This window comes from Squalius cephalus, assembly GCF_949319135.1.
Source record: "Squalius cephalus genome assembly, chromosome: 12".
Taxonomy (NCBI): domain Eukaryota; kingdom Metazoa; phylum Chordata; class Actinopteri; order Cypriniformes; family Leuciscidae; genus Squalius; species Squalius cephalus.
Window position 1 is genome coordinate 6949978 of NC_137133.1, and position 23920 is coordinate 6973897.

The 23920-nt window shown below is 40.2% G+C and overlaps 2 protein-coding genes across 7 annotated transcripts in view; one reads left to right on the top strand and one right to left on the bottom strand.

Annotated features, from left to right (window-relative positions):
- ino80 (INO80 complex ATPase subunit) overlaps window positions 1-21233 on the top strand; it is a 40864-nt gene extending 19631 nt beyond the window's left edge. For 4 of the 6 annotated variants that reach the window (XM_079888598.1, XM_079888600.1, XM_079888599.1 and 1 more), the window contains exons 26-37: window positions 2456-2596; window positions 4684-4909; window positions 12014-12141; window positions 14292-14386; window positions 14770-14842; window positions 15978-16136; window positions 16564-16666; window positions 16789-16877; window positions 17264-17425; window positions 17781-17940; window positions 19592-19813; window positions 19901-21233. In XM_079888598.1, the coding sequence (XP_079744724.1) occupies window positions 2456-2596; window positions 4684-4909; window positions 12014-12141; window positions 14292-14386; window positions 14770-14842; window positions 15978-16136; window positions 16564-16666; window positions 16789-16877; window positions 17264-17425; window positions 17781-17940; window positions 19592-19813; window positions 19901-20103 (1761 nt within the window). In that variant the 3' untranslated portion in view covers window positions 20104-21233. The remainder of the gene's footprint in view (window positions 1-2455; window positions 2597-4683; window positions 4910-12013; window positions 12142-14291; window positions 14387-14769; window positions 14843-15977; window positions 16137-16563; window positions 16667-16788; window positions 16878-17263; window positions 17426-17780; window positions 17941-19591; window positions 19814-19900) is intronic. The other 2 variants (XM_079888601.1, XM_079888603.1) reach the window with 1 other exon arrangement.
- A 208-nt stretch (window positions 21234-21441) lies between these two features.
- chac1 (ChaC, cation transport regulator homolog 1 (E. coli)) lies at window positions 21442-23442 on the bottom strand. Its single transcript, XM_079888604.1, has 3 exons — window positions 22760-23442; window positions 22615-22650; window positions 21442-22293 (listed from the first exon to the last, which is right to left on the bottom strand). The coding sequence occupies exons 1-3, from the start codon at window positions 22928-22930 to the stop codon at window positions 21883-21885; spliced, it is 618 nt and encodes a 205-aa protein (XP_079744730.1). The 5' UTR covers window positions 22931-23442; the 3' UTR covers window positions 21442-21882.
- Window positions 23443-23920: the final 478 nt, after the last annotated feature.

Sequence of the window (23920 nt, forward strand, 5' to 3'; positions counted from 1 at the left end):
TCAGAATTTGGCGTAAACAGAATGAGAACATGGATCCATCATGCCTTGTTACCACTGTGCAGGCTGGTGGTGGTGGTGTAATGGTGTGGTGGATGTTTTCTTGGCACACTTTAGGCCCCTTAGTGCCAATTGGGCATCGTTTAAATGCCACGGTCTACCTGAGCATTGTTTCTGACCATGTCCATCCCTTTATGACTACCATGTACCCATCCTCTGATGGCTACTTCCAGCAGGATAATGCACCATGTCACAAAGCTCGAATCATTTCAAATTGGTTTCTTGAACATGACAATGAGTTCACTGTACTAAAATGGCCCCCACAGTCACCAGATCTCAACCCAATAGAGCATCTTTGGGATGTGGTGGAACGGGAGCTTCGTGCCCTGGATGTGCATCCCACAAATCTCCATCAACTGCAAGATGCTATCCTATCAATATGGGCCAACATTTCTAAAGAATGCTTTCAGCACCTTGTTGAATCAATGCCACGTAGAATTAAGGCAGTTCTGAAGGCGAAAGGGGGTCAAACACAGTATTAGTATGGTGTTCCTAATAATCCTTTTGGTGAGTGTATTTTCAACAGCAGACAGAAATTGACTTTTTGCCGGCCAGTCAAGCACATCCACTCTATGGTGTAAGAAACCACTGTTGTAGAACGAGTAGAATGAGGCCTGGCATTGTCTTGCTTCTCAAGCAAGATGTCATCTTGATGGCAGTACAATTCCTGTGTTCTTCAATAGTACCTTCACACAAATGCAAGTCGCCAATACTGTTTGCACTGATGCACCTCCATACCATGACCTGTTGCTGATGAAAGTCTGGATGGTCCCTTTCGTCTTTGGGACTGAGAACTCAATGCCTGCATGTTTTTTTTTTCAAAAAACAAGCTGAAATGTGGATCTGACCACAGCACTTTCTTTTAGACCATCTGAGATGAACTCAGGCCCACAGAATTCGGCGGCTTCTCTGCATTGAACAGATGCATAGCTTTCTTCTTGCGTAACAGAGATTCAAGTTGCATTTCTTGATGCAGCATCAGACTGTGTTAAGTGACAATGGTTTTCCAAAGAACTCCCGAGTCCATGTGGCTATATTTAACACAGTAGGATTGATGGTTTCTCATGCAATGGCTCAAAGATCACGCATATTCAACAGAGGTCTCCTGCCTTGCCCTACACATTTCTTTGGATTCCCTGAATCTTTCCACAAAATGATGTATAGCAGAAGGTGAAAGACCCTAAATACTTTGCAATCTTGCATTGATAAATGTGATTTTTGAATCGTTTGATAATTCTCTCATGAAATTTGGCATAACGTGATGAGCAATGACCCATTTTTGCTGGCTAAGACTCAGCCTTTGGTGGATGCTCCTTTTAAACCCAAACACGATCCTCTTACCTATTACCAATTCACCTACTTATTGTGGACTGCCTCTGTCCCAACTTTTTTGGAGTGTTGCAGCCATTAAAATTTCTTTATATTTACAAAATACAATTAATTTGGCCAGTGAAAACATCAGACATTTTTTCTTTGTGCTTTAGTCAATTAAATAAAGTTTAAAGAGAATCAAGATTCTTGTTATATTAAGATTATATGAAGATTCTTATTATATTATTTCAAAATGTCCCAACTTTTTTAAGCTGGCAGTCTGTGGTTTGTAAGTAATCACGTATTGCTCAAGCTCAGTGTTTAATGTGAGCCCAGGGAACAACCTCTGTGCAGAAGTTGATGATCTGTGTGTGTTGTTGTATGGTAATTAGCGTTTGATATATTTGTATCAGTCAGTGTGCTGTCAGAATCTCAGTGCTCATCTGTGTTCATACGGTCGCTGTCACTGACAAGACACGACATGAGCACTCCTGCTGAGGCTGCCACACAGCACCACTCTTTCTTTCTTTCTGTCTTTCTTTCTTTCCTTCTTTTTTTTCTCAGTTTCTCTCTTTTCTCGCTTTCTCTCTTTTCTTTCTCTCTCATCACGTGTCTTTCACACCTCATCCATCATTAGCTCACAGTCTCCTCTAAATTAAGTTGACATGTCTGTTTATTCTTGTCACTTTGTGGATGCAGACAGGAAACAGGCAAATATATAGGCTGGTCTTTATGATTCATGTGGGTCATTAGAGCCGTAGTTCTGACTGTGACCCCGTCTGGACGTCTGTTAGCACTGTGGTCTCATTTAGGGTATCACTTCTGCTCAGTGTGACCTCTTGACAAATGGAGCTGATGAGATGGGAGTTGGGTTTACATTAGATTAGGAGTAACTCATTGTAGAGAGTAAAGTGATCACTAGGAGGTGCTGCAGGCCCATATACTCCTATTTGACTAATTCAAGCGCTGTGCGGGAAAAACGGCAATCCTCTCACACTCAGTAATACATGTTGACATTTTGTCAGTATGTGATTTAGTAGGGTGTAATATGCTATACTGATTTTTTTTGTTCTTTCTTTTCCTGTAGGATTTAGTGTTCACGTCTACAGGGTCTTCGCCGATCTGTCACACCGATGTGGTGATCCACAGCAGACGCTCATCAACTAAAACGTTCAGACCGTGCCAGCCTACCCAACCACCCAAGTTTTTACTCACCGTCACACCCAGGGTGAGAAACACAACCTTTCCCTCAAAAACAGCCTAGTAGACCATATTAACTGCCAGAACTTTCACTCAGTTTAGCGGTTTGAAATAAATCCAGTCTAAATGCAGTATCTCTGTTTTCTGTATCCAACAACTGTTTGGCAAAAGTCAGAAACTCAGCGTGGATTTCTACTGAGGTTGGTCAGCTGCTGACAGGGATCTCCTGCTGTCTCAGAAACAAACTTATGATCAAAAATGAAAGCCCTGTTCTTTGTGTGGCCCTCACTACGGGCCTGGTTTATTTATCCTCTTTGACCCCATGACAGATCTTCTGCTCAGCTGATCATGACCCCGGTGGAGAGTAACCAAACAACACAAGCCCACCAGTGAGAAATCAGAGGTCTTGGTTAAGGGCTGCTTCTCTGGCTGTGAATACACAGCCCATCAAAAACCGCACCGCCATTTGGGATAGTCTCAAACTTTGGGATAGTCTGAAGATACTGTGAAGTGACATCTTTGGTACCGCAGGGAATGTGGTAGTCAAGACATTGTTTGCTGGTTCCTATCAACATTCCTATCAAACAATCCTAGCCAAATTTATTATCAGAAATATTATAAATCTTGAAATAACCTCACTTTAACCAATAAATAATTTGTATTAATAATAATAATAATAATAATAATAATGATCAAATCAGTTTGATTAATCAGCCAATCTTAATGGTAATTTATTGTAATTGTTTTTATTTTTATAATAATGTTATAATTCATAGGTGTAGTTATTTTTATAATTATTATTTTATATAATTAATAATTTAATTATTAATTGTTTTATTATGTTTATTTACTTATGCTTTGGTTACTTTAACTTATGTTTACTTATTTTTATTATCATTATTATAATGAATGATTTAATTTATATAATTAATAATGTTATAATTCTTCCATATTCTTATATATTATTATTATTTTTTCTTTTAAAATAAAAATAAAAATTGTTCCTTGTTTTCCCAGTTTGAACCACTGCTCTTGACTTCTCCCATCCCTAATCCTAACTATAATCCACCCTTTAAACCAGAGAAGATGATTTTATGATGAGTTTTATCAAAAGCATTTTCAGGCACTGAAGCCTAACCGTAACCCTAAGCCTAACCTAATTACCTAAAAATCTGGTAGATAGGAATGCTGTTCCCGAACCAGCAAACGATGTTGACCCAGGAAAACGTCCTACTTAAGCAATTCAAGATATTAATCTTTTATAAGTGAGTGTGTTGTACTGAAACATATCCGTGACGTTAATGGTTTAGTCACGTATGAGGAACTGTTTTCTTTTTCCTCCAACATCTGCTGTTAACTTGGCTAATGTGAGGCTATCTCTGTGTTATCCCAGCCCAGAGAGTCGGGATTGTGTCTGGCCTCATGGCCGCACTGTGAGAATTGGCACTGCGTTGGCAAAGGCCCCTAGGCACCGGGGCATATGGGCACTGTGGGAAAGTGATAAGATAGATTAGTTGCCTTTTTTCTCTTTATTCATGAGGGACTCTTGACCCGTTGACTTTTTATGGCCACATCTGCGTGTTCGCGCTCCCATTGGTCAGCTGTTCGCTACAAAACTGGAAGCCTGGCCAAAGCTGAGCTGTTTTTCATCAGAGATAAGGAATGAAAGGAAGATAATATCATCCGCTTGTCAGCACGCCATAAAATTCTCCATAAAGCTGAAAGAGGGATAAAGCGAGAAGGAGAGGGAGAGAAAAGAAATAGCCAGTGGAAGGGATTGTGAGCAGTGTGAATCGCTACAGGAAATGGTCATCTGTTACTCAAAGGCCTGTTAGCGCTGTTAGCACCGCTGACCTCTGCCACGCTTTCCTGCCAGAGCGGCGGGGTTCGGACAAAATGTCAGAAAGACAGGGTTGTGCGTGCCTGTGTGTGTGTGTGTTCACGTTCGACAACTGGAAATGATTCTTCTCCCCCCTCAAGGTCCAATTTGTTTGGTGTTTCTTAGTGATAAAAAGACTGAATTGGGAAATAGATGACATTTATCTGGAAGAAAGAAAATGCGTTAGTGTAAACAACCTTGGAGATGTTGACTAAGGAGTTTTCTTCATTCCCTAGGTGACTTCAGTTCCCATGGAACGCTACTGTGCGGATCGCAGTGCGGAGTATGAATGGAGGTTAATACGCGATGGAGGGAGTCTCATTGCTAAGCAGTGCTTCCTGTACGGATCCCCCGAGCTGGCTTGCGCCTGGGCTCAGCGCTCTCAGGCCTTCCTCCCGCAGAGCCCAGGGGGCGTCATGGCCCTGCAGCAAAGACATGGCTGGTCCTTCATAAGGATTCCAGGTAGGTGAGATCCTGGCTGGGAGTTAGCATGCAAGTTTGTGTGTAACAGCGGTTGAAGGGTACTTTGCTGTGAGATTTTGCGGGCAAAAAGGTCAAGGAATAGTGTAGCAATTTATGAAGCACAGCTCACACAGCAGTCAAACCAAAGCAGCTTTCTTTTGGTGAACGTAGAGAATTTGATTGACCAACTTGAACACGAGTGAAATCTGCGTGGGGAACTTTTTTGCACTCGCACAAACCTCCTGATTGCATGGATTCCTTTCGAAATTACTGGATTTGGCCCACAAAATTTTGCAGAGGAACTGCAAATGTGGCCGCACCTTTAGACTGAACACAAACCAGAGAACTGAATCCCAGCTCCTAATGGCAAGACTTTAGGCCCTGGGGGACCCCATGGTACTGCTGTGCTCTGGGGTCAAAGTGCATTTCAATCAAAGAAAACTCACATTGTGGCTAAAAACGAGATGTAGGCGCATGGGAGAGGGCTGGGGGTCACGAAAGAGGCCACGTCTCAGGGTCGGTGCACCTCTTAGTCATTGTCACTGTTTTGGCACCAATGCGCAGCCATTTGTCACATGTTTAGCGCTGCAGTGCGATGGGACTAGTGCCAGGCGATGCTTAAGACTTATTTTGCAGATAAGACAGATTTTTGCATGAAGCCTGTATAGCGTGAATTGTGCGCAGGCCTGTGTTTGTGTGCGCGTTCCAGTGTAATTGCTGGGAGCAGACTGGGGAAGAGAAAGAGGTCTGGGAGCGCTTGTGAAGTTGGGAGGGGGGACAAAGCAAGGAAGTTGGACTATTGGACATTGTTTCTGCACAGCGTTAGGTAAGCGCTTTGAATGTGTGTGTGTGTGTGTGTATCACTCTGAATGTTCATTCACAGGCTTAAGGTGTTTCAGAGCGCACTTCTCCCATTTTCTCAGAGTCATACTGTACCCAGGGAAGGAAATGACAGAAGACTGGGTAAGAGTCATTGATGTATGCAGGCGCTCCCACCACTGGCTAATGGAACTAAAGGCCTACATCTCCATATAAAGGCTGGTGGAGTGTTTATTAGCAGTTATGGGATACTATGTTGATCAATTTCTAATCATAGGACTACTATTTTTAATATACAACTCAAAATATAACTGTTTTTGTAAATCTGTAATTTAAGTTGCAAATGAAAAAACTATGTAGAAAAAAGTTAGGGGTTTTAAAACGGGGACCACAAGGCAGCACCAGGGCAGTGGTTTTCCAACCAGGGGCCTCAGCAAACTGCCAAGAGGGCCTCAAGATGACTATATATTTACACATATTCAAGACAAAACAAGTGTTAAAATACGCTGAGAATCAAGATATTTCTTGTTCTAATTTAACCCCTCAACATAAACCCCTATAAAAAAAGAACAGGACTCCCAGTGTCTGTAAAAACCTGGAAAAGTCTAGAGCTTGTAGACCTGAAATATATTATCTAGGCCTAGGGCTTGGCTTAGGCCTGTAAATATTGCTGTGGACAATGGGGGGATTTGGAGTTAAAAAGGTTGGGAACAACTGTGCTAGGGGGTCCGAAAATGTAAATGTAAAAAATAATTAAATTAGACTAAAATAAATGGGTAAATAAATAAATGCAGTGCTATAACCGTTCAGCACTATAATGAGTAGAAACAAAACGCAATAATCTAACTTAATAGACACTCAATGTTTTCCAAATAATATTTTACATTACATTAACTTTTAAGGTTGGGTCTTTATAAGAACACTGTACAGATGCCTTTTAAATGTTGATCATATTTGGGGGTCTGTGGCATCTTAAAGATTGTAAACCCCTGATTTAAATTATATGAAGTTACAGATACAGTTTTGAGTTGTATATTAAATAGTCATACAAAAAATGATCACACAAATCAGAATAGAATAAATAAGAAGAATAATAATACAAGTTTAATGAATGTTCTTATTTACGTTATAGAGTTACAGATCGAACGAATCTAGGCATATTCACCTCTGCCTTACTGTATATATTTTTTTATCATCACTTAATCACACACACACATGTATTGGTGCAGCCACCCATCGAGTGTTTTTGAGTGTGTTAGCGTGTTGCTGCTGTACCTTTGGTGTCACAGTAATTGTGGGCAGGCCACAGAAGGACAGGCTCTCTCACAATAGCTCTGCACATTGTTGTAACGCGACTGCTGCTTTGAGCTGTTGTTTTGAGGGAGAGAGAGTGAGAATGCTGCAGAGCTCAGCTCACAGACAGCCTGTGGGAAACTCTGCTTTCCCTTCCTGTTCTTTCAAAGAATCTCTGCACTCCAGCAAAATGGCCGGAAATATTCCTGGCCTTTTTGATTTGGGGCCCAAACAACAGTGACTGCATAATTGTTTGTGATCTGCTCCCTCGCCCCGCCTTTCTGGCTGTGAAAAACAGCCAGGCTTCACCAAGGTGTTTGGGAAGATTATCCTTCAGCTTATCCTTTTTTATCATGTTTTCTAGTCAATTATTTTATTTATTTGTTTTTAACGCCTTAGTTTGTATATTAAAAGGGATATTTTATTTTTATTTTTACTTACCAAAAAATAAGAGTATAATCACACTAATATATCACACATCTAATAAACTTATCTGATGCTACATTCATTTTCTTATAGTAGGAGAAGACAGAAAATCAAGGGGAGAGAGGGGGGAACAGTATGGGAACATGGCCAGGGACAGACTCGAACCCTGATTTCCCATGAGCTCCACTGCTCAATATGTCCTCAAGGCCACCACGCATTTTATTTTTGCAGGTCAAAGGCTGCAAATGTCACAATTTCGACCTTTCATGAAACAAGTTGCTTCCCTGATGCGGTTCTCCCTCTGCAGTTCTCCCTCTGGCCTACAGAGGGAGCATTTTGCTCGGTTTTAGCCTGCTTTGCCTCTCCATTTTGTGTGAAATTGAAAACGTGGTCACATATTTCATCCCCTGTGCTTTTGTGTTTGGGTTTGTGCGTAGATCCCAGGTGGGATCTGGTGAGTACAATCGATATATGACAGCTTAATGACAGTCTCCCTCGTTTGCTCGTTTCACTTCCCACCTCAGAAAGATCTGTGGTCGCTTGACTGCTGCAAGACCCCATAAACAAGTGTGTGGCAGATGTGTCGCATTTTATACAATATTTACCTGTAGACTACCAAAAGATGGCTTTAGATGGAATATCCCACCCATCTGAACATTTCTTTAGCTGCTGGTCTGTAGGTTTTATGTCTTAAATGTTGTATTCAGCACTTTCTATAAAGTTTAAAAGGATATTTCACCCAATGTTTCACCCAATGAATCTTCCATTGTATGGACAAATACAGTTGAAACATTGTTCAAAATATCTTCTACAGCATAAAGAAAGTCAAACATGTTTAAAACAACATGAGGGTGAGTAAATGATGACAGAATGTTTACTCTGAGTGAATTATCCCTTAATTTGGAAGTATATCACACTTCAAATCTGGGCTCATGCCCTTCTAAAGCATGAATACATCATTTATTTTTGCAACTCTGCCCTGTTTTTAAGGTGCATTAATCACTGTCACTTAAGCAAAGTTTCGTGAAGTGTCATAGAGTGGAAAAACAAATATGGTTTGTGTTAAGCATCAACTTTACCCCTTGGCCCGGTGCCCATGTTTAGGTGTTGGCCAGTGGTTGTACAGGGCGTCAGTAAACACTAAAGCTAATCTTATAGCATAGAGGTCATAAGAGCCTGGTGCTTGTGCTTTCACCTACTGTCCCTTTGCCAGAAGAAACGTCCCTAAAGCTCAGATTGCTTTAATGAAATTAGCATACAGCGGAAGGGCAATTAAGCAGGCAGCGGGGTTAATGAGCTCGTCCAGGGCTCTGTGGCAGATTTTTAAACTGGGTCACCCTCGGGTCAGACCTGAGTTCTGGACGGGAGGGATTGGATTAGAGCCGAGGCTCCTGGGGTTGCCACCAGCAGGTGGGTTGGATTGATAGTGGTAACCATGGTAACATCAGATGGTACAATGCTTGGTAACATTGAGCTCCCCTTGGTTTGCAGTTGAGTTGGAAATCATCCTGAAAGTACATGAAGCGAATGAACTTTCATGCCAACACAATCCATCCGTTATTTTGAAATCTAAATGATGAAGTCGCCCTTGTTAGTTTCCTCTGAAAATGTTTTTTTTTTTGTACGAGATTAGCTTCGTTTGATAAGCATGTCTAAGGAGGACTCACCAAATGTTTTAGATGAAGTAGCATGTAAAGTCTAACTGAAAAAACAGAGTAATTGCAGAGTCGTCAGGCTTGTGAAATAGGACGTGTGGGGGGATTTGATAAGAAGGGAATGGAAACACCAGAGGAGACTCTGTGGTGCCGGTTTCGTTGAGTTGTGGGTACCAACGGGTCACATCATCCCCTTAGATCACCATCTTCATCCCACAGTCGTTCAGGGGCTTCATAAAGGGGGATCTGGCAGCTTGTTGCCTCATTCCTCTGACGCCAGACCCATTAGATTAGAGCTTTATGGGGAAGAGCGTATGAGAGTCTCTCTTCTCTTCATGAAACCGTCCTTCTCTCAGTCAGGAACCTGAAACCTCTGCTTTTTGCTAAAGAAACCATTGCTGTTAGCACTGTGGGATATGGTTGTTAAACGTGTACATGTATTTCAGCAGGCAATGAAATATGATCACTCAAGCAGTCTTTAGTGGTCTAAAAGTAGTATAGTGTATAATCATTATGTTGTATAGTGTATAATCATTATAGTGTGTAATAAGTTCTAGTAGATCTTTATTAGTTTAAATGTGCACGCTCAGCTGCAAGTCACTGTAAATCTAAATCTAAGTTGTGTAAATTTGGGGTCAGAAAAAAAAGAAGAAATTAATACTTTCATTATTAAGTACCAATATTCAGCAAGGGTGCAAAAAATGCTTTTTCTTTTAACTTTCTATTTGCAAAGGATCATGTTTCAATTTTTTTTTTTATAGTGGCTTGTGATGCTTCGACTGTGATCTTGAGCAGCAAATCAGCATATGATACTGATTTCTGAAGGATAATGTGACTGAAAACTAGAGTAATGATGCTGAAAGTTCAGCTTTACAATCACAGGAATAAATTACATTTTAAAATTATAAAATAGAAAACAATTGTTTTTAAATTGCATTAATATTTCACCAAATTTTTTTTTTAATGAAATAAATCTATCCATGAGTTGAGTTACTTCTTTTAAAAACATCATAAATCTTACCATCCCCAAACCTTTGAACGTTAGTTAAATAGCCCAATTAAATTATTTAAATATTTAACTAATCTATTATAATAAATTATAATATTGTAGATATTTAGAATATAATTTGTTTACATTAAATAATAATAATTTAATGTTTATTGAATTATATTTAATATACCGAGTGAAATGCTTTAATTTTCAGTTAAAATCTTCAGAAAAGCTTTTGATCAAGAGATGAATAAACTGAAGATGACCCATTTTAACCCTTAATGTTTTTGAACATTTTCAAGAGAATTTTAGATGTCTGCTCTGTTTGAAACTGATGGTTGTGAATTTCTTTCTTCATTACTTTTTCTTTATTATTACCATCCTCTCTGCAAACAAATTGGTCAGATGTTATCTAGTTTTCCGATGTATGTAGTTCAGTGTAGCTGTATGTAACCCAACTATTTTGATGAATATAACCATGCAGGCTTGTTTGTTAGTTTTGAGTAGCACTTTGAGGGGTCAATTAAAAGTATCTCTCGGGCTGAATATGGCCCACGGGCCTGATGTTTGAGACCCCCTGCCTTAGACCAAATGTTCATCTTGGTTGGAGTAAATTAGATCCATGTGGTCATTATCTTGTGAGTCTGAGATTCTTGAGTATATGAGCTAATTTGAGCCTTTCTCCTCCACTCATTGTAAAGGTTACACATGTGACCCTTTCAGGGTCATGGGGTTGTTGAGTCAGGGTTCAGCCATGGTTCACATTAGCATGGACATGATGTGGTAATAGCAACATGGTCATGCTGACCGTGTGTTTGACATGCTTTTTGTACTGTCTAAGGCTCGGCCAGCAGGCCTCAAACTCTCTCTGGGGATCTCTAGATTGCTCTGGCAGCCGGCTCACTTTGTGTGTATAATCACTTTCTGAGTGCCCATAACCAGCAGGGTCATTTAACTTACCCCCCATGAGCTGACCTTAGGGTCAAGGGTTGCACCAGTCAACAATGGGAAGCCTGAGCTTCCTCTTTTATAAGCACTGTTGGGGTGACAGCATTGACAGCCCATTGCCACTAGATTCTCTGGTCTGTGAACGTCAGTCACATGTGTTGAGGTATTACATAACTGATGCAGATTTGATTATTTAAAAACTGAAATGTGGATTCATAAGGATGATGTGAATTACAGAAAATAATTTAAAACGAGGAAAAAAAAAAAGTTTCATTAAACATATAACCAATATTAAAATTCTAGTTGACATCAATAAACCAAAAGTTATTTTCATGTTATGGCCAATATTAAAATTCTGTACTTTTTACAACATTATAATGTACAGTATGAAAAATGGAAATTCATTTTGAGATTTGTTTTTTTAAAGATTAACATATAGTGAACACAAAATATTGTCTAATATTGGCCTGTAACCAATTTGGTAACAATATATCATGCATCACTAATGTTTACAGCAGAATAAGGCAGTATTTTATTTTTTAAATATGAGAAAGGTCATTCCGATAACTTAATCCTGAGCGTAATATTTTTTTCTCTCAAGTATTATTATTTTTTTAATATGTTTTGTTCTTGGATGTCCAAGATATTATTAATCAAACATATTTAAAGGACTTCACAGTGGATCGGTAACTGGGTACAGATTTTGCTACTGAGAGTGGGATTTCTGTCATCGGTAAGTGAGGAGCAGGAAATGGAAAACCCGGAGTGGAGTTGACACGGAGTGATTACAGAACGCTTTGAGCGGGGAGGGGAAATTGCTGTCACTCCACAAGCTTATTCATTATATTCCTTTAATTCATCTAATCAGCTCCATTCCGACAGTGTGGGATACAGTTTGGATCTTTGTGAGTTGACACATTATTTACCGTTTCTCAGTGATTTTGAAATGTTTTTCTCCGCTTTGTTCTTCAGACAAAGAGTCTCTGATCACAGACAGCGGGAAGCTTCACACTCTAGACCTGCTGCTGACTCGACTGAAGTCTCAGGGCCACCGAGTTCTCATTTACTCTCAGATGACCCGCATGATAGACCTTTTAGAGGTGAGTACTTCCAGGACCTTCTCACAGTCGGTGACTGACAGCTCTGTGGCCTGTGAACATTACGTAACTTCACGTCCACAGAAATCTGTCTGCTGATCCGATTATAGATTTCTGAGGTCATGCTGTACTTGTTTTTGTGTACATATTCAATGTTTTTTGAGTGTTAATCTCACAAAAGAAGAGATGTTGAAATTTGATCAAGCATTGTGAAAGGAGTGTTTGCTGTTAAATAGCTCCATATTGTTGTAGCTGGACAAAGGCGGTTGAGAGAAGATAACTGGAGGAAACAATCACTTTTTCCAAAGGCGCACAGTTGTTTGCCACATGTTCAGCAGCAAGCCAAACATAGAGCTAAATGTAGAAGCCTCCAATAACATTGTCAACACAGGCCGCTTATAGTCCTAAACAACAGCTCTCGTAGTCTAGAAACACCTCAAGTCAAAAGGAATATCCTTCCAATTCGTTTTGGCTTAAGCATTTTCCATGGCAGTCTCACTAAAGTCTGATTACGTAGACTAGACTTCCTTTATTTGTGAAGTAGATTGTCTATAGAAAAAGTCAAGCATGGAAAAACATGGGCTCTTAATTGTCTAATAGTTTTGGCATTGCATGCAAAGCTACAAGTCAAGTCACCTTTATTTATATAGCGCTTTTTACAATACAGATTGTATCAAAGCAGCTTCACAGTGATAACATGAAAATAATACAACAAAGTTTGTTTCTAGATGAAAATTGCGTCATCGTCCACCTTAAGTAAGGCAGATCAATAGTATTGTTGAATTTTAAATGTCTCCAACTAAGCAAGCCAAAAACCAAGGCAACAGCGGAAAGGAACCAAAACTCCATCAAGGTGACATAATGGAGAATAAAAAACCTTGGGAGAATGCAGGCTCAGTCGGGGGGCCAGTTCTCCTCTGGCCAACGAGCGAACGGTGTATGATTATGATCCAGCCAGCATTACAGGTCAGAAGTCAGATTGGATTAGAACATTCAGAATATTATCCAGTTCCATCTGGTTGGAAGTCAGAGTCATCACGCCGGTATGGAGACGAGTTTGTTGAGGATCAGTGTCGATGAGGACTTCACAGGGCTGATGAGGCTGGCACTTCAGGGATGCGTCGTACACTTTATATTTTATCTTTAAGTCAACATAAAAATCTAAATTAACCCTATTTTTTTTAAAGCACCTTCCTGGTCTCACTGTGAACGTCTCATAATTCAAAAGAAAAATCTTTTCAGCTGACGTGAAAAATTCTTTTTATTTTAACCATCACTTTGTGTGGACTTTGTAAAATATGGAGAATATTTTATTCTAACGTTATCATTAAATAATTGGGTAACACTTTACAATAAGATTTCAATAAAATGTTTTAAAACATTAGATTAAACATTTAATTTATATCTGAACTGAACATGTTTAACTTTGACAGCCCGAAATAAGCATTTTGTAAAAAAAAAGAAATTCTGTGGACCACCCAGCACCCCCTTGCAGGTCGCCGAATCCCAGTTTGAAAAACCTTATTCTATAGCAATGTGTGTCTTTCCAAGCAGACCCCTTGAGTGTTTTGGTCAAGTTTTCTAATTTGTTATGTGTTCAACAGCTCAGCTCCCACTTGAGGTCTGTTCAAGTGTATTCCGGGTATTGTTCCTAAGTCTCAGGCTAAATCACGTTAGGTTTGACACTCTGCTAACCTAGAGTTGTGTTCTCAGCGGGATAATGCCGTTTAAGATGGTCCCATTTGTTACTTACAGCTGCAGAGAAGCTTAGTGTTTGTGATCTAATGTTATTTCGGTTTGGAACAAAGTCCTAATCAAAGACGTTTAATGTCAAGGAGAGTGCTAATGCTGGTTTCATACAGTCCAGATGTGCTTTTGGGAGGCCGTCCAGTTGAGTCGTAGACCCAATGGAATCGAGACTTCACTCTGGGTGGCGTAGGAGAGTGGGAGGTCATCTGAGAAAAGTCACTGAAAAGAGTCTGCCCAATGTTAATGAGGGTCTGTGGCAGCGTGTTAAAGGGAACGTTATTAAAAAACCAGAGGTTTAAAGAGAGGCTTAAAGTGAAATAGACACACCAGGTTCATATCGTTGACTCGTTTCCCTGCACAATTTTCCATTTTCCTACTTGAAATGTTTCTCAACTGTCCTGCAGGAGTACATGGTGTACCGCAAGCATACTTACATGAGACTGGATGGTTCATCCAAGATTTCGGAGCGGCGGGACATGGTGGCTGACTTCCAGAGCCGGTGAGTTTTCAGTTGCCTGACAGCCAGGATTGAAAAGGAGACGCACACGTCTGTAAGCGCCCGTCTCTTCTTAAACCTAATTGGGGCTTGTTTTTTCGAAATGTCACCATTCGTAAATTCCTCATCCCTGGTGGTGCTGTCAGACGCAGAGGGTTTTGCGCTCTTTTCTCTCTCCCCGCCCTTCCTCACAGGGTCTGGTTTGCATTAGCTCAGCTCTCTATGGGTGCAGTGGGCTCTGGTTTTTATTTTCTAGAGGAGTGCGCTGTATATTGAAACGTCTTTCTGTGTAAATCCTGGGTGGTTGGGGCGGCCCCTTAAAGAGCATGATCTGCCGCCGCTTTATTTGCTTTCTCTCACTGTTCTGGTCTCCCCTCCCTTTGCAGGACGGATATTTTTGTCTTCCTCCTCAGTACCAGAGCCGGAGGCCTGGGGATCAACCTGACAGCTGCAGACACGGTGAGGCCATAGCCCATCAGCACATCATGATTACCAGATCACCTTCCCCCACCAGAGGCCATGAGAACGGCCCCTAATATAGTATGAAACTGAAGACATTTAGCGCTGCACTCATTGACCTTAATATGAACACTTTGAAGCTTTGACTAAATGGTCAGCATGAAAAGCAACCAACCACAGTTTGTTTTGTTTAGGGGTGGGAAATTGTGGAAACCGCAATAATAGACAGTAATTAAATAAACAGATCAATAATAACGCAGCAGTTTCTATTTATATAGTCACTTTACTGAAATGAAAGAGTATTATTATAACATTAAATGGAAAGTATTTCATTTTTATTGTTTTTTTTTACTGTTAAAACCCATGCATAAATTATTAATGTTTTGAAATTTATTGCATGAAACATAATTCATTTATTAAATTAACTTAAATTACTTTGACAGAATTAATGATAAAACATTTTTTTTTACACTTTTTATTCTAGCAAATGAACACCATTAAACTAAAGCTCTTTGATAGTACGAGGTAGTACATTCATGTTTTAACATGTTTTTGTTGACAATATTTGAATTAATAGATTAATAGATAAAATGTTTGAATATTTGGTTTAATTTTAGACTCTCGTCTCGTGTCAACAAAAATTTAATTTTTGTCAGCTAAAATCAGATGCCGTTTTAGTCAAGAGTAAAATGAATATGAATAGGGCGTGACAAAAAAGCTATTGCTAAAACCTAAAATGGTAAATTAAAAAATGTTGATGTCACTATCCTGTCAAACTTTGTCAAATCCAGTGATTATTTCAACAATGCTCATTGTATGAGCCTCTTACTTTGTAAACATGATTTTGTTTTCAAGCAGACTGAGGAAAAAACCCTGTGTGCTCTTACTCCCTGAAGTTGCGTTGGCCAATCAGATAAGAGCTTGCCAGATCCAGAAAGTGCTTTTCAGTTTTGTGTACAATATGCAGCGAGAAAGACAGCGAATTAACTGTGAAGTTGTGCAATCTGAGGCTTTTAAACCGATGTGAAGTTTGTGTGCAAGAACAAAAAATGCCATCTGTGGATCAGATGTGACCGGATTGAGTTCATACAGTATGTGGAGATCATTTAATGTGATGCATTTCCTCTCTTTCCAGGTGATCTTCTACGACAGTGACTGGAACCCAACAGTTGACCAGCAGGCCATGGATCGAGCCCACAGACTAGGACAAACCAAGCAAGTCACAGTCTATCGGCTTATTTGCAAAGGGACAATTGAGGAACGCATCCTACAGAGAGCCAAAGAAAAGAGTGAGGTTAGTACACCGTATCTACTGCCTTCCTTGGCCCAGAAGATTACACAAAATATAATGTATCACATTTTCCTTTTAATTCAGCTAATTCCACAATGGATAGACAAATTACCCCCTTTTTCCCCTGACGGCTTACATTTGTCAGTTCAAGTTACAAGAACGATATTTAACTAAATGTCAAACCTCAGAAGAGTCTTTGCAGTGACAAGGGGGTTAAAGTAATATTTAGGCCATGGTTTCAACTGCAATTACCACTAATTATACTGTAATTACATATGTGCTCTAAACAGTGATACATCTGTATCAACACATCATTACAGTCAGTATATGTTTCCAAGAGTCGTGTCTTCTCCTCTTTCTGCTCTTACTTCTTTGATTTATTTATTCTCTGTCTCAATAATCACTCTCTGCTGTGGGATCTGCACTTCAGATTCAGAGGATGGTAATATCAGGAGGAAATTTTAAACCTGACACTCTGAAGCCCAAAGAGGTGGTCAGCTTGCTGCTGGATGATGAAGAGCTTGAGAAAAAGTGTGAGTTACCACTCTGTTATGATCATAAAAGAATATGTGTAATCTAAATAATGTAATAATAAATGAATCGATTGGCTGCTTGCTCTCCTCTGATTGGATGGTGCGGTTGTGTTTCTGGGCAGTGCGCTTTCGGCAGGAAGAGAAGCGGCAGCTGGAGGAGTGCAGTAAGGTGAAAGAGCGGAAGAGGAAGAGGGATAAGTATGCAGAAAGGGTAAGTTTCCTCATAGAGGCACAAGGAATTGATTTTAGAATAGATTTCTCCTTTGCAGTGGTGTTCAACAATAATAATAAATACTGTATTTTTGCTAAAAGATTTTCTTGTGGTAAAGAATATAGTTGTGCACTATATCATTGTATTATTGTTAATTAAAAAAAATTAACTATTAATTAACTAAAATTATTAAAATCAAAACTTGCCTTAGCAACTAACTGAAATAAGTTGGAGTTGAAGTACTAAAGATAAATGAAATACAAAGAAAACTATACTATACTATAATAGTATATAAATAATGCAAAATTTCAATAAAAATCAATCAGAAAATGCCCTAACCACTCTTGTCCAACTGTCCTGTCTCCCTGCATCCCTCTTATTTTAAGAAGAGAAAGGAGGATGACCCCGACACTAAAAGGAAGAAGGAGGGTGTGAATGTGGTCATCCCTTATGTCCCCTCAGCAGACAACTCCAATCTGTCTGCGGATGGAGAAGACTCATTCATCAGCGTGGACATGGACTCAGCCATGCCCAGCCCCTTCAGTGAGGTAAGAACCAATGAGACTCGACCCATGTGCTCTTCCTGGACTCGATTTAAAATAACTGTGTGATCTTGATAATGTGCGTTGAATTGCAGAGGTCAGGATGTCAAATTATTGTACAATCCTGTAATGACATTCTTTAGGTGATGAGTCCACAAAATAATCATGTGAGAACTTTCCCAAAGAATGGATGATTTCTATAGAGCTATTATGCCATTGTCCACACACATCCTCTCGTTTGCTTGCTGCATTGATCTCATGGCGCTCTTCCTCCTCCTCGTCCATCTTCTGGTCCTGCTGTCTCCTCCGTGGTGCTGTCCCTCTGTCCCTGTCTCACCCCCAGAACTATGTGTCTCTGCAGATCTCCTTGAGCAGTGAGCTCCAGCCCAGCTCCATTCCTGCAGACGAGAGTAGCAGCGACATGCTGGTAATTGTGGACGAACCCATGTCTTCCGCTCCTCAGTCCCGTGCCACCAACTCTCCCGTCTCCATCGCCGGCTCTGTGTCCGACACCATGAATGGTGGGTACCCTCGGCTTGCTCAGTTTTGAATTGGTCTCATGTATATCACAGCAAGCCTTGTCATATTACACATACAGTATTCATAAAATTTCATACAGTATTATGCATTGTCGGAAGTTGGGAAAGGACAGGGAATCCACACTTGATGTCTAATAGTAGAAGTCAGCGAGGGATGGATTTTTCAGTCCCGCTCCCCCAAGATTTTATCCCGTTTCCGTTCGGTCTGCATCCCATTGTCCTACTTTCACCTACAAAATCCTGCAGTCCCGTTCCTGTTAGATTCTCTCTCCGGTGTTCCAGGCTATTTTTTTAAATTCCCACACACACACACACACAACAGTTCAGACCTCACCCTTTTTGTATTTGTCGCAGTAGACAAAAGGAAGTTGCTTTCTCTCTTTGGTTCACAGCATTTTTAAAGAGAAAATATTTTTAAAAAATGAATTTGCACATGGATTGTCTGAAAGCATATTAAAAACACCACATAGACATATAAACAACATTCAAAACTTGATTTTCTTTAACATGTTTACAAGGCCGCCAAGTGTGTGTGATTTTTGCGAAGGAGTGGTTTTAGTTGTTCCTACATTTTTCATAAACTTAGAATACATTTTAGAACAAAAGTTATTGAAGAATCATTATTTGTTTGTGAAAACGTTTGTATGCAGATTTCACGCACAAACTTAGTAAACGAGAATGGGAAACAGGAAAACAGAATGTATTCTGCTTTTTAACTACGTTTGTTACCACTTTTCACTTTTCTGGTCACATACATGTTTGTTGGGGCTTGTTGCTTTACTGCTCAAATCCCTGGATCCCCCACATTTAGGACACATTTGGCTGCCTTCCTGTCGAATGATGAGCAGTGCTAATAGGCAGTGTTGCAGTCTAGGCTGAGAGCGCAGAGGTTTGTGGGATTGAAATGCGAGCAGAACTGTGGCTGTAAAGGAGACAGGGTTCGCGTGAGTCTAGGCCGCAGTGGCTCAGACATCTTCTGCATTCAACCTTATAATAAACTGAGGATTAGTGGAAGATGAAAAACTCCAACGATTCAGAAGAAACATGTTGATGTTGTTTGCCTGGTACATAATCCATTAAATAATCGTGGATCTATGAAATCTAATTTTGAGCATACTCTACTTTTCAAAAGTTTGGGGTCGATATGATTTTTTTAATGTTTTTGAAAAAAGTCACTTATGCTCACCAAGGCTGCATTTATTTGAGCAAAAATACAGCAAAAACAGTAATATTATGAAATATTATTACAATTTGAAACCGCTGTTTTCCATTTTTATATATTTTAATAAGTAATTTATTCCTTTGATGGCAAAGCTGAGTTTTCAGCAGTGTTCAGTCACATGATCCTTGCTGCTCAATAAACATTTCTTATTATTATTTCTTCTTATTGATAATATTGCTTAATATTTTTGTAGATACTGATATGTTTATTTCTGGATTTTTTGAGGATTAGAAAGTTCAAAACAACAATTCTTTATTTGAAATAGATTTTTTTTGTAACATTATAAATGTATTTACTGGCACTTTTAATGCATCCTTGCTGAATAAAATTATTGATTTAAAAAAAAAAAAAAAAAAGATCTTACTGACCTTCAACAAGAAGCTAATTTCATCATACATGACTCTCTCTCAGGTGTCTCCTCGCAAGATATCTCCAGTCCAGGCAGGGGGAGGTCCGGTCGGAGTCGAGGACGACCCAAAGGCTCTGGAGGATCAGGCAAGTGTTCTGTGAGGAAGGGAAGAGGCCGGAAGTCCGGCACAGGCAGTGCTGCAGCCATGGCAGGAGCGATGGCAGGGGCGGCGGCGGCCTCAGCAGCGGCCTATGCTGCGTACGGATACAGTGTACAGTCCAAAGGTAACACATTTGACTTTGACTAGCAGAACTGCTGGTGAAAACTAAGGCCTATAATAGTTCATCCATTGTTATCCGACTCTCTTCCAGGTATTCCAGCAACTGGCTCCGTACAACCGGCTCTCATTCGGTCTTCAACCACACCTGCCTTTGTTCCAGCTGGCACCTCCTCCCCCCAGGCTAAAGGAAGCGCTGTGACCACCAACTCACAGACTTCAGCACATGGCAGTTCACAAAGCCAACACAACCCCACTAAAAGAAGCAAAGTACCAAGCAACCACAGTGGGCGGTAGCAGCTTGTGAACCATTGCTTTTTGATTGTAGCATGGCCAGTACATTTTCAGTCCCAGGTTGACGATTCTCACGCTTATGATGTCGAGCCGCTATCAAGCCCTACTGTCACTGTGAAACCCAACTCCATGCCCACACCCAGCTTAGCATCTATTTCAGTGGCTGGTGAGCAATATGGGAGGTTGTGCACTAGAAGCAAAAACGAGTCATTGAGAATTATATCTTCAGTATATGAAGTTAAGCTCATTGATCCTTCGTACAGATAATAGACCAAGGGTTTGTTATTCTAGTAATGGCTCTTTTTTGTTTTCTGATGACCACGTAAGCAAAGGGCAGCATGGCCGAATAAAGGAGTTTTCTTCATCTTCTGGCACATCATGATGTTCGGCATCATTATCAGCAGAGATGAGTTGAAATGAGAACAGGGTGGGATGTTGGTTATTAAACACCCTCTTGAACAAAGTCTTTACCTGAACACATATGAACATATAAGACTGCTTTTGTAAGATTGCTCTTATTTTTGTAGGACAGACCCGTTGACATTTGTTCAGTTTAAATACCGAATGGCCTTCTCTTTCTATGTTTATTTGCTGCAAATTCAAAGATTTTGGCTTAAATACTAATATATATTTTCTCTTGGGAAGAATAAAAGAAATCAATGTTTTTTGTAGTAAATGCAATGAAAAAACATCTGAAGTGAGTGCTGCTCGAAAAACACGTCACTGCTCAGATCGTGACTTAAAAATACTTGGATGTGAAATGTAACATAGCTTAAGTTAAAACTTGGTAATTTATGATGATCTGTGCTAGTTGTAAATTGTATCGAAGCCGTTTTATTTTTAAATAACATGAAAAGTCCATCATTTTGTTGCATCTGTGACAAATGGCTGTGGTTTTTGAGAAAGGCCATTTCTGCGTTTATTTTGTCTTTAAATTGTGATGATAAATATTCTATGTATGTAAATATTTCAAGGGTATCATCCCTTTCAAAGTTCTCCATTTCCCACCCCAGTTGCTTGTCTATTTTTATAGGTCAGTGTAAATACCTAAAGAAAAAAACCCAAATGGTCCTTTTACTAACTTGGAGAAAAAACTAAATAAACATTGATTCAATGATTTGAATTTTTCACTGTGGGATAATGTGATTCTTGATAAATCTTTTCCCCCATACAGGTTACCAATTTACTGCTGAATCTTACAAAACTATTTGGTTTTTAAAATGCAAGTCTACTTGAGCTATAGGTAGAGCAAAAACACTGAGCTCTCAGCTTCAAACCTTTCTTACACATTTAACAAACATACCGACTTCATTTCACACCAAACCCACTTGACAACAAGGATACAGTTTCTTTGAATGTTTAATGTGCAAAAAGACAACATTTATAATGGCTTAACAGTATTCTGCTTCAGTGCAAATTAAAATGGAAGTGTTTTGAGACACATTTGAAACAAAAGGCGAACAGCTTTAGAACTTGACAAACTTTGGCAATACATTGTCACAAGCATGCATTTGTATTAAAGCACCACACACTTGGGTCAAGAGCACATGACGAAAACTGACAGTATACATGATGTCGCACTGTAGAATCAAAATAACAACAGCCTAAAATACCATGTTCCCTTAATGCAGTACCTTTACCGTAGTACAGTAAATAGAGAGAATAAAATATCTGAACACAGCCATTAAGTCACAATCACACCCCAAGGACGGCAATGTTAACTTTATGTTAGGAGGACCTCAATGGTGTTTGGATTAGATGCTGATAGCCTCAGTGACATATTTAGTGTTTTACAGAAGATACAGGTTTCTGAGATGCTAACAATATGGGTCTAAGGGTGGTGAGAACAGCTGCCTCGATAGAGAACAGGTGAGGGTCGTCGACATCAGGGCAGCTGACTCTCATGAACTCGGCCAGGCGAAGCAGGTACTCGATGTTGTGGCCCGACTTCCCCTTGCACACAGCGATCTGAGCGGCGATTTCCTCCGTGCTCGCAGGCCCCAGGTAAATAGGGTTGTCAACTGTGGCGATATAAACCAGAGCCTGGACAGGTGACTGATTCGTGCCCTGCGGAAAGAACTCTAAGGCCCGGGTCAGGTATCCTCCTCTCACCGCCTCCCTCACGTTCAGGTACTTGAGAGACTCTTCGACCTGAGAGCCAGTCACCTCGAAGGCAACACCCCAGGTGCACGCCTGTGTACAAAAACGTAAGGTTAGTCACATATAGTGAGGGAAACGAACATTTTTTTTTATCGGGTTCATAAAATGTCATTGTTCTAAACCGATTTACTTCCTTTCAGAAAAATTAAAAGATTTTGGGTATAATGACAGCCTCAGTCACTTGTTTAATTTCATTAAAAAAATTTTCTACACAATGAAAGTGAACGGAGACTGAAACTGTCATTCAATTGAATATATTTAGTATTTTGCGGAAATCAGTCATGGCTACACATGGGTATTTCTCGGTTGTCTATTCATAGCGTTGTTCCTATAAAAAGTGGAAGTTGCACTTACGTCATCCTCCTCGATGAGCGTCACCACTCTTCCGGGCTGTCATGGAAACACGAAAGTCAATAAGTTGCAATGGGAGAACTGTTCAGGTATTTACTTGTGCGTTCTTTATAAAAAAAAAAAAAAAAATTATAAATGGAAAACTCACCATTTCATCATCTCCACGATGAAAGTTATCCCCGTGCCAGAAGCGTCTCTTGTACCCCTTAATATAACCGACCTTGCTCCTCTTGTACTTGAAGTCTGGTTTCCAAACCAACGAGCCGTAACCGAAGATCCACAAGCTGGATTTTACAGCGACGACGTCTTGAGGTTTCATCTTAGGATGGTATGAGAATAGGAAGGGTAATAGTGTAACGTTACAGCTAAGTGAATGGGCCCACAGGCTAACTAGCTAACGTTAGCTTCCTCCTGTCAAGTAGGAGAGGTATCGGTTGGCTCACGGCTATACCGCGGACGGTATTAGAGCCCAACTGCTTGGCAGTTGTGATGGTGCAGTCCCGCAAATCGCTTTTCTGTGCCTGGTGCATGCCGATGCCGTGCAGTTACCGCATCATTGCCTTAAAACTCCATCTCGGCCTCTTCGGCTCTTTCAATTCGAATAAAGCACAAAAGCGGTTGCTAACTCGCCAGCCTGCTGTTTACCAACAAACCGCTAACCAGCCAATCACACGACTCTTTATAGAAATAGCCTTTTAACCGTTGCTTTCGGGCACCCTAGCTTGTCGTGCTGCTTTTCCTCCTCAGCGCCAGCGGATGATGAAATATGGATTGCTTTGAAGCAGACTATATGCGAGATGTCTATGGGCGTATCTGACCTTGCTCAAAATCCGGACCAATCATTAGCGTAGCTGGGGCGGGGCGTCCTGCCTTCTATCCAACCAATTCATCTCACCGTGACTCTATAAGCGCATAACTGTCTGATTGGCTCACGAACCCGGAACAAGCGTGCGCAGTTGGTTAATTTCATAGGCGTGCCCAGCCGTCAGTCACAGACAACTCTCACGCTCATTCGCCAGCAGATCTGTCGCTTAAAGTCTGCTCGGCTGATGCAACTTGAAACAAGCGTTTCAAGCCGCGATAGATACAGGCACAGTACGTACTGAGACTGAGAGTATTGCATCAGGCCAAGAATGTTTTTTGAGACCGAGTCAGGTCTCATACATTACAAGGTGTCGGATTTGACTAGTTTGAAGTCTTCATTGGAAATAATCTAATAATTTATATTATTTAGTATAAAAATGTAACAAAATAATATAATGTCCATCCATTTATCCATTTTTCAAACCGCATTTACTCACTGTGTAGG